Here is an 11019-nt window from a genome sequence, read left to right as displayed (position 1 = left end):
AGGAATGCCACTGAAGTCATTTTGATTGTTTCCATTGACTTGAATAGCAGTAGGACTAGACTCTTGTGTAGGAGGAATGGTTGCTATCCTAAAAGTTACGGCATTCCCATTGTGAGCAAAGGTTTCTTGTGTGCTCTGCCTTTCATCTCAGGGGTCATTTGAGCATGCTAATCTTTAAGATGGTAAGAGTGGACACTCAGATGCAAGACACTTTTTCTTAGCTGCTTTGTCTTGATTTCTTTTGGTCTGAGAAGCACTAGGAAATGTTTTCAGGAGAGCAGCTGGGAGGTGATGAGGTCACTGACTGGAGCAACTGTGCACCTTCTGCTGGCCTGATGAATAAAGAAATGATGTTTCTCAACACACACATAGTGAGTCACATTGAACCAGGTGTGCCCTGGATTGTATCAGGCAGCATAACTGCATTGGTAATGGAGAAAAGTGTCTGATTAAAATAATAAATATGCAGTGAGTTTCACATTGGTGACAGGTTCTGGATTAGCAGCCTTGTCAGACAAACTGCTCCCGTCATCCGCTGAAGTCAGTAGAATGGGCAGCAGTGTCCCAGTTTCCCTCTGCATGCTTCGATCATGACATACAGGAGCTGTTGCTACAAAATAAGAAGATGGTTCACTCTCCAAGGTGCATTCAGCCCTTGACCTCTCTGCTGAGCATGTCGTAAAGAAACATAATTAGTGCCTTTGGTAGTTTTGTAGGTTTTTGATGTAGACACCTGAGTGCTGGAATTAGACAAGCTACTCTCATATATAGGTTACAGATAATCCTAAAATAACTTTAACACTGCCAGGAAAGAGTTGAGTATTGAGTGACCCTGGGGCCATGCCCAGGCCACAAATTTATGCCCAGCAGCACTGCCCCTCAAACATGCTGTGCTGCTTTGGGCACACTAATGCCCCAGTGAGAAGCATTGTAGCTGCATCGCCACAGCACTGAGGTGGGAAATGCTGAGATAAGTTTTTATTGAGGGGATGCTTGTGGATTAAGGGGGTACTGCTGTTTGTTGGAGGCAGGAATTTAGATCTTGGTAAAGGGATGTGGGGGAGGATAGAAGGACTGCCTCATATTATCCCTTGCTTCTCAGTCATCTTGTACCATGCTCTGCTTTTGCAATGAGAATACTAGAAAAGGGCACTGTCTTCAGCCTCTGGAGTAAGAAATGGTGAGAATCTCCTAAAGTGCTTGGGGATGGGGAGGGGCCATTTTAGAGCAGTTCTCTGACAGCCACTCTAATTAAAACGCCCCACCATCATGTGTATTCAGCTCCCCTCCCCACTGGGTTTTAAAATGGCTGTGGAGGTGCTTTAACTAAAGCTCATTTGACAAGCTTTAGTTAAAGCACCCCCATGGCCATTTAAAAATGTGGGGGTGCTGCACTTAATACACAGGACAGTGAGGCAAGTCACTCGTTCACATTCTAATTAGAATGTGGAGCAGACTCGATTAATCTAATTAGAACATAAACGGGCAGGTCTATAGGCAGCCATATTGCTGTGCCATTCTCAGTGAACCAGAAATGACTAGTTTAAGCCCCAAAGAAAGCGATATCCAGTAGGGCTGTGCAAAACGGGCCCTATTCAATTCGGATTTGGCCCGAATCAGGGACAGTGATTCGATCCGTTGATTCAGATCACTGTCCCTGATTCGATTCGGCCAAATCCGAATATGACGTTTCGATGCTGATTTGGTGAATCAGCGATTCAGACACAGGAACAGCTTTAAAAGTTTTTTTCTACGTACCGCGAGGTAGCAATACGACTCATGATCGCTGTGGTGCTGGGGTGCATGGAGTGTCCCACAGGAGCATGGGGGGCTCTCCAGCATGCTCGGCAGTGAACCCAGAAGTACTTCCAGGTCTGCCGGGAGCGCACTGGGGCCCCCCTGGCTTGGCAATCAGTCGCGGGGAGATCTCAGGTGCCCCCCCACCCCCCGACCCAGGAGGTACCAGTCACCAAGTCGGGGGGACACACGGGGGGGGCCCCCAGCATGCTCCCCGGTGGACCCAGAAGTGCTTCTGGTCCACTTCCAGGTCTGCTGCCGAGTACACTGGGGAGCCCCCTGCACTTGTGTGGGACACTTCATACGCCCCAGCATCGCAGCGTTCATGAACTGCCTGCTACCTAGAGGTATGTAGAAAAAACATTTAAAGTTGTGTCTATGTCCGAATTGCTGAATCTGTCCAAATCTCTCCAAATCGATTTGGAGAGATTAAAGGGTCCTCTGATTCGATTCGGATTCGGCCACCAAATCAGGCCTAATCTTTGCTGAATCAAATCAGGGACCAAAGCTTTGCACAGCGATAATATCTGGTTCTTTCTGACCAAAAGGACGGGTAATGACTAGAATGTAGGAACCACAATTTCTGCTAAGCAAAACTGTTCTCAGCTTACAGCTTTATTACTCTACCGTTTGCGGTTTGCATCTTAAATTGAATCCGTAAGGTAAAAGCCAAGTTTCTTTTTTCTTTTTCCCTTTTCCTCCTGTGCAGATGTTGAACCTGTTTGTGGCTGTAATCATGGACAACTTTGAGTACCTGACACGAGACTCTTCCATCCTAGGACCCCATCACCTGGATGAGTTTGTTCGTGTCTGGGCTGAATATGACCCAGCTGCCTGGTATGTATGTAGCATATGTGAAGTACACACACACACACACACACACACACACAGTTTTAATGAGAATACAACTCCATGAGAAAAAATTCCAGAGATCAAAATAACTGGGGCGGTAAATGTTACAACTCAGATTCACTGTGCAATTGAGATTAACAAACCTGATGTCATTCCAAGGGAATTTCCTTTTAAAACTGACCTGAGTGAAAAAGAAAGAAAGAAAAAAGACCCTTAAAATTGCCAGATGCAAATGATCATGGAAAAGGTGTTGATTGTCTCTGAAAACAAAACTGAATCCCTTTATTTTTTTTTACTTTTCAGTAAAAGATAAAAAATATGTTGAATCTCCCACTGTCATCAGCAATTTAGATACTACTTAGAATTAAGATTCCTAAATGTGATCAAAAAGCATCTTATTTACATAGCTGTTGTTTAGTAGCCTGGGGGCATGTCTACATGTGATATTAGTGCAACACTAATCAGCTTAGTTCATTCCAGGGTTTATAGCTCCCAGGCACTGCATTTACATGTGTGCCTACGATTGAGCCGGCTCAGAGCAACCCCAGCTGATGGGGCTTGGGTGATCAGCCTGCCAGCCCAGGGCTGCTCAGGCCTGGCTCAACGTGATGCAGAGGGACTGGCTGGGGCACGAGGGTGCTTCAGTGTGGACTGAAGCAGCCTCGTGCCCCAGCCAGCCATGTTAGTGTCTACACGTGCATTGTGGTGCACCGAACAACGCCGGTGTAGGATAGTACTTGTGTTGACAAGTACTAACCTACGGTGGAGTTGATTAGTTTACTGCGGCCTAATAGCATTGCACGTGTAGACACTGAGACTTTACGGCGGAGCAACTCCACAGTAAATGTCTCATGTATATGCGCCCATAAAGTACCTTAATAATTCTAAAAGAAATACAGTGTAGAGTGTATATGTCCTGAGGTAACAAAAAACTTGTGATGCTTTTCTTTTCACATTTCCCAGGTGCTATTTCTCCTTAGAAAGTGTGGACATGTGCTCAACAGCACTTTGAGTCATCATTTACACCTGCACAAACCAAGTGTAGAATGTTACTAAACCAGGATCATCCATTCACTTACATCTCTGATAGCATTTTATGCCCACTTTGTGCAGGTGGACATGACTACCCAAGATACAAGGTAGAGTTAAGTGATATGAGATTTGTTAAAATAGCAAGGGTTTAGGTAATATATATAGTTTAGATCAGTGGTTCTCAACCAGGGTTCCACACCACCCTTAGGTGCCATGCAGGTGTGAGGAGATAAGCAGATCTGTGCAGGCTCATGCTTGCCCCTGACTGGCCAGTCCTTCACCCCCCTTGCTTAGCCCCTCTGCAAGGAGGTAAGCACTGGAATATATAAATTCATTTTTGAAATTGAGAAACATGCTTTAAGTCCATTGAGGAGTGCCTTGAGTCCAAAAAAGGTTGAGAACTACTGGTTTAGCTATATAGATCATTTTCATTTGGAAATTGTATTGTGATCCTAGAAACCTCCATCTAATGACCTCAAGTTACAGATGAGAGAGCTTTGATCTTTTCAGGAATATGTTGGTAGGTGGATAATGGCTGAAAGCTGAGACACATAAAACAATGATGAGAGGGACAACAAACAATAAGCCCCAGTTCTTGGAGCCTTTCAGTTCTCAGAGAATCTCGAAGAAAATGCCCTGGATGTACACGCTTGCTACAAGAGAGAGTGCTTTCCTCCCAGCTAGGAAGTGAGTTTCCAAATGAAATTTACCTTTGTTCTTATTATTCAAAGACAATAGTGGGAAAACCTACAGATAATTGGCTGCAAACCTATAAAGTCCCATGTGGCAGGAAACTCTGAAGTAATAGGAGGAGAAGAATATGTCATAGCAGACCAAAGAGTCAAAATGAAAATTGTAGAGTATAAAATGATCTGAGAGTTTGCTTTGGCAAAGTTGTCTCGTTACCATTTCTGAAATAAGATTTACTTTAAAACATTGTATCAAATTTAAGGGAGAAAAGCATTCTGTCAAGTGTAGCCTCTGAATTTTGCATATTACTTTGTGTTGCCACCTTTTGAAAGCACAAGACAGTTAGTCTCTGCGGGGAGTTATAAAAAGATAAAGAGCTATCTAAACCTGCTTAAATCTTAAGGGTTTACATGCTCTGAGGTACAGCCAGAATAATTTCCTTCATCTTTTACAGCTTGGGGAAATTGTACGTGGGGCCAAATATTTTTTACAAGCTCTCACCCCTTTGCCCCCCTTTTTTCTTGCCTTCCTCCCAATAAACCACCATGCAATATATTTCCTGTAAAGTATCACTCTCTGAAGAATAAACGTCATTCTTGTATGTGTACAAAACTGATTATAAAATGCTGCCTCCAGGCAATTTAAGCTTTTCACTCTGTTCGTGTTCCTTCCCAACTAGAGATGAAGATGCAAGAGAAATATCCATAAACAAGGTGTTAAACTCCTTAGCTGGGATGCTGTTAAGTTGGTTCAAGTCACTCCTAACCTGATTTTCTTCAAAGCAGTAACACTGATGCTTGGCCTGATTTATCTTAATACTAAAATGACTTCATTCAAATAAATTGTGTGTACTTTACACCAGATTAACTGCATCCATATTGGGACTTTGCATCTATATAGCTGGATTTGAGTGAATGCAGAATTTCTCATACAGGCAAGTCTTTACTGAATGTCTGACAACCCATAAGTAGTTCTTTTCTTTGGTCAATCCAATCCTTTTTCTTACATTGGACAAAATAATTCAGTGAGACTGAAAATGTGGGACTATCCATTCTCCCTTTAATAAATAGACTTGGCTTCCATTAACCTCAGTGAGGGAAATTGCCTGTATGCAAGACAGAATAAATACAAAAACACTTCTCTTTAGATTCCGATATTGAACCTATTGTGGGGATAAGGAGGATGCTAACTGAATGATCTGCTCAGTCTTTTTTTTTTTTAATCATTATCATATAATAACAGGAGTTGGCAATGTTTTCTGGCATAGGGGCAGGAATGACCCAGCTTGGGTTAGAGATAGCTGGAGCACTTCTTAAGCATGGGCATTCATCCTGAGACCCACTTCTAGTTTAGGGCAAAAGCAGACTATTAGTTAATTTGGTCTGATCTCATGATAATACACAGAATTACATTTTGTCCATTTACCTCTGTATTTAGCCCAATGCTTTGCGTCTGGCTACAGCTTTCAGCCATTAGTTCCTGCTGTTGCAGTTCTCCATAGTACAGGTATTTACATGACGAGTGGAATAAAAAATAATCAGAATAATATAATTGGCATGGAACAAGGCAATATGATTGAGTGGTTAGATCCAGGTGACCTGGATTATATTTCTGCTTCTGTCACTGACTAACTTTGTGACTTTTTAGCAACTTCTGCATGTTCCAGTTTGTTCCCTGTAAAATGAATACAACAATGCTTATCCACCTTGGTAAGCTATTTGAGATCCTCAGATGAAAGAGGCAGTGTGAGTGTAAAGTGCAGATATTTGCTATGTGTTTGGTATATGATTAACATTTTAAATACATACATATATATATATATATATATATATATATATATATAGATCAGTGTTCAGTGTCAACATATTTTTCTTGATTGTGTCCAGTTTTTGTTAAACCTTCCTGGGAAAACCTATTCAAAATGTTGAGAGAAGAGTTAAAGACGAAATATTCGATATTGTATTTTGGAAAAAAAATATTGTGCTTAGTAGTGGGTAGCTATGGTAATGTTTATGGATTCAAGGACTGTAAAAACATCAGACATCAGAGAGAGGGGGGGAGAGAGAGAGAGAGAGAGAAAGCTTTAAAACCTACCAGCTTGGTCCTAGGGGCAATGTATTGCATGTAGACCAATACTGAAAAATGTCAATCTCACCTTAACTAGCAGCCAAGTTTAATCATTTAAAAGAATATCACCCTTGAATATTGGATTTTTGTCCTTCCTGTTTTCTTTAAAAACATGTAAAGAAGGGCTGAAAGGTGCAGTATTTTTATCTTCTAAAAAGTTTTCTCCCTGAGTTCATTTTTTTTTTCTTAGAAATATTAATCATGTTGGGTCTTGTCTTCTTTTTTTAGCCAAATGCTTTCTTGACTGTCTAGAGATATGTTTCCATGATTATTTGAGCAAAACAATGTTTACAAAAGCAAACAAAATTAAAGAGCACTCAAAATACATACAGATTTAAATAGTTTTTAAAAAAAATCTCATCCTCTATTCTCTATCGTGGTTCATTGCAGGGGTATTTATCATAAATCTGTTGGCTCTCAAGTCATCCATATAATCTCCTAGGACTGACAAGATTTGTGGACTTGTCTCCACACAATGTTTTTTAGTGGTTTAACAATACTGGTTTAGAAATATTGGTAAATTTATTTTTAAAACTTAGCCAATATAAATACTTCTATATAAATTGGGCCCATAAAAGAGGTTACACACAAGTGTAACAGGAAAATAATGCACCTAGGCAGCACACAAGGTAAGCAGCAAGCCGTGGCATGGGCAAAGTGTGTTATGGAGCACAAAGCGTTCTGGGAACTGTAATCTGGGAAGACTAGCAAGTATGGCAGAAGACCAATTTGGCTAAGCAGGGAACTCTTCAGTAAGCTAAAACACAATAAGGAAGTATAGAAGAAGTGGAAACATGGACAAACAAATAGGGAGGGGAGTATAAGAGTATTGCTCAGGCATGCAGGGATGAAGTCAGGAACTTCAAAGCACAATCAGAGTTGCAGCTAGCAAGGGACCTGAAGGGTAGCAAGAAAGGTTTCTACATGTATGTCAGTAACAAGATGAGGATCAAGGAAAGTCTAGGTCCTTTACTATGGGGGAGGCAACCTAGTGACAGAGGATGCAGAAAAAGTTGAAGTGCTCAATGCCTTTTTTACCTCAGTTTTCACAGGCAAGGTCAGCTCCCAGACTACGGCACCAGGCAGCACAGTTTGGGGAGGAAGTGAGCAGCCAACATTGGTGAAAGAACAGGTTAGGGACTATTTAGAAAAGCTGGATGTACACAAGTCCATGGGGCCAGAAAGGATGCACCCGAGGGTGCTGAGGGAGTTGGCCAATGTGTTTGCAGAGCCACTGGCCATCATCTTTGAAAACTCATGGCAAGCAGGAGAGGTCCCAGGTGATTGGAAAAGGGCAAACATAGTGCCCATATTTAAGAAAGGGAAAAAGGAGGATCCAGGAAACTACAGACCAGTCAGCCTCACCTCAGTCCCTGGAAAAATCACTGAGCAGGTCCTCAAGGAATCCATTTCTAAGAATTGAAGAAGAAGGTGATTAGGAACAGTCAGCATGGATTCACACCAAGGGCAAGTCATGCCTGACCAACCTGATTGCCTCCTATGAAGAGATGACTGGCTCTGTGGAGCACTAAAGCACTGGAACAGGTTACCCAGAGAGGTGGTGGAATCTACATCTTTGGAGGTTTCTAAGACCTGGCTAGACAAAGCCCTGGCTGGGATGATCTAGTTGGGGCTAATCCTGCTTTGAGCAGGGTGTTGGACTAGATGTGACCTCCTGAGGTCCCTGCCAACCTTCATTTTCTATGATTCTATGAATTAGCTCTGTAGAATAGCAGTGGGTTTCACTGCTGCTGTGGTGCAATTTCACCCCATTTTTTGCACTGAACCCCATATTGGGAGGGCAAAAAAATTGCTGATTTCAGCGGCAAAAAATGGGGTCATTTCTCTCCCCAGCAGAAGTGAACTTCCCTGCTGCTCAATGAAATTGTGGTTCCCAGAAACACCTTGCATGCCTTGATACACACGGCCCATGCTGCCGCAGTTTGCAGCCAGGTAGTTCAAGCAGGGCGCGTCTACACAAGACACTACGTTGCCACAGTGATGAGCTATGGCATCAGCAAACATGAACCGTGACACGGACACTGTTGCGCAGTAGCAATGAGCTCAGCCAACCCACATTATGCAACTGAGATTACAATAGTTTAACTGTATTTGTTTCTAAATCAATATTGTGAAACTGCAATGAGCCCAAATTTTGAATGTAAAACAGATATTCAGCAACTTTGGAAATAACCTGAATTCTTTCTTTATATATCATAAAGAAGCCAAATGCGAGCCCAATTTGCTTTTTTTCTGAGGTTGACTTGAGGCTCAGTGCTGCTAGTCATTTAAATAATTTGATTAATTATAATTTAATAAATGAAGTTTTATAATCCTACTGCTAAGCTGAAAGCTATATTTTCTGTATAGTATAATTTGCATTAGAATAACAGAGGCAGCCTGATTTCAGATGTGAATAATGATTTCTCAGTTATCTCAGTCCTAACTACTCTCATAAGACTCTCAACCTGTGGCCTGATTTTAAATCTCTTATTGTATTTCTGGGTCTACCTACACTACAGTCATTACTATGACTACAGTGTAGTTCAGATATGCTTAAGCTTTTCAAATGCGCTAGCTCATGTATCAGTCACAGTCTAGTTTCACGAGCACTGAGCATAGGGTTGGTTGCAAAACCTGCCCATGAAGCTGGGCAAATATGAAGGCCTTTAATCTTTCCTGCTTCTGCAGCAAGGCTGCCATGAGTACCCAATTGGCTATGTCTACATTACATGTGTAGGCAGAGAAGTGACTCCAGTGTGGACATACTCTAGAAATCATTAGAAAATCATTAATATTGCATAGTAAGTTGGACTGTAATTGAAACAATTGTGTAGTTTTATGCTGTGACTGTTGTAAAACAATAGGGAGTTTCTCTCTCTCTCTCTCTCTCTTTCTCTAGCTCTGAATTAATATGTCACTTGGAGCCTAAGCATCATCAAATAACCTTTCTTTCTAGAGTGTGTTCCTCCTCTTAACCTGTACTATCCTCTGGTTTCTGTAGGAGAGTAAGCCTGTGGGGAGATGGCATCCCTCCATGCGTTTGCTGTTATAACTTCTGATGTTTTCTTTCCAGTTGCCGGATTCATTATAAGGATATGTACAATTTGTTACGTGTTATTGCTCCACCCCTTGGCTTAGGAAAGAAGTGCCCTCATAGGGTGGCATACAAGGTTTGGAATTTCAGAGACTCCGTCCAGCTTTTTTCTTCTTTTCTTTTATATTTTTTTCTTTTTTACCCAAACTGCAAGTGCAAACAATACAGAAAAGATACTGGAACGTGACTAACCCGTTGCCTGAAAAGGAATGATTGACTGACTGCCCCCCCTTCCCTTGATGCATCTACTCCCACACCCCAGCTGGCTGGAGACAGGCAGCCTTATGAGACAGTGAATTTGAAAGCTTCCATCTTTCATGGTCTAGGTGGGAAGTTGTGGGGAAGAACAATAGATGAGCTGAGCTTTCCATGTATGCATGTGTGCACACACAGGGAGTAGAGAGAAAGAAGCGGCTTATTAATATTTCCAGGGAATACTGAGGAAAAATATTTAGTGACATGGAGCATTTCTTTTTAGATATTTAGCAGGTGTTCAAGCTTCATTTTAAGTAGCTAACCTTTGAATCCTAATCCTTCCTGGGGAGTGTGGTCTAGTAGTCAGAAATATATAAGGTAACTCCATTCTATTCTGTAGTCTAAAGTTGTAGTCTAGATGACATGTGATAGCACTGCTTTTCTTATTTCGTCGGTGTTATAGATTTACCAAGTGCAATCTGTGCATAACCAACTGGGAAGACAGGCCAATGCAATGAATTTGTGTTCAATTGTTGGCAGTTCCCCGTGGAGGCTTAGGGTGGTACAAACACCTATTATAACCAAACTCATGATCTGTGGGGGTGGGGTAGCAGGTGTCAAACCCCTGTACTCCCTGGTTTCTCTGACTGCACCCAAGTTAACAAGTTAGCTAGTGGATGTTATTAATGGGGGACTATTTATTGATGTGGTTTAAAGAAGAAATAGCCATGGGAGGGTGAAAACTATATCCTCTTCCTAGTACCCACATGCAGACGGGAGGTTGTCCTTGTTAGATTCAAATCTGTGTTGCTAAGGGAGCATCTCTGTGTTGGATGGGGTATCACAGAACTGCAGCTTTTTCTGTGAGTCACAGCACTCCTGGTCTGCCCACATGAAAAAGCAAAAAAAAAGGATTCTTCTTCTTCTTTCTCTTTTAGCCTTTAACCTAAATTGGAAGCAAAACTTCTTATCCACTAAACGGAAACAGAAGCATTTAATATAATGTACATCTCTGGCTGTCCCATAACTCTGCCTACCAGCTCTCCCTGGCATGGTGAATACAACCGTTTCTTTGACTTGAAGACTTGGAAAAAAAAAAAAAAGCAACCTCCCCTACCAAAAACAAGAAACACCCTTCCCTACCTCTTTCCATGTGCATTAACTTGGACATCAATCATTCTGTACTGCTGCCACAGGGATTAAAGTGTCAAATTTTAACTGTAGATATG

General features: G+C 41.8%; 1 protein-coding gene across 1 annotated transcript in view; it reads left to right on the top strand.

Annotated features, from left to right (window-relative positions):
- Positions 1–11019, top strand: part of CACNA1B (calcium voltage-gated channel subunit alpha1 B) — a gene marked incomplete at its 5' end in the record, with an annotated part of 468581 nt that overhangs the window by 423185 nt on the left and 34377 nt on the right. The window contains one exon of the mRNA XM_025211184.1: positions 2507–2634. Within this exon, the coding sequence (XP_025066969.1) occupies positions 2507–2634 (128 nt within the window). The remainder of the gene's footprint in view (positions 1–2506; positions 2635–11019) is intronic.

The sequence above is a fragment of the Alligator sinensis genome, unplaced genomic scaffold (assembly GCF_000455745.1).
Source record: "Alligator sinensis unplaced genomic scaffold, ASM45574v1 scaffold323_2, whole genome shotgun sequence".
Lineage (NCBI taxonomy): Eukaryota > Metazoa > Chordata > Crocodylia > Alligatoridae > Alligator > Alligator sinensis.
The sequence above is the reverse complement of the archived record's forward strand: the minus strand, read 5'-3'. Positions and strand labels throughout refer to the sequence as shown.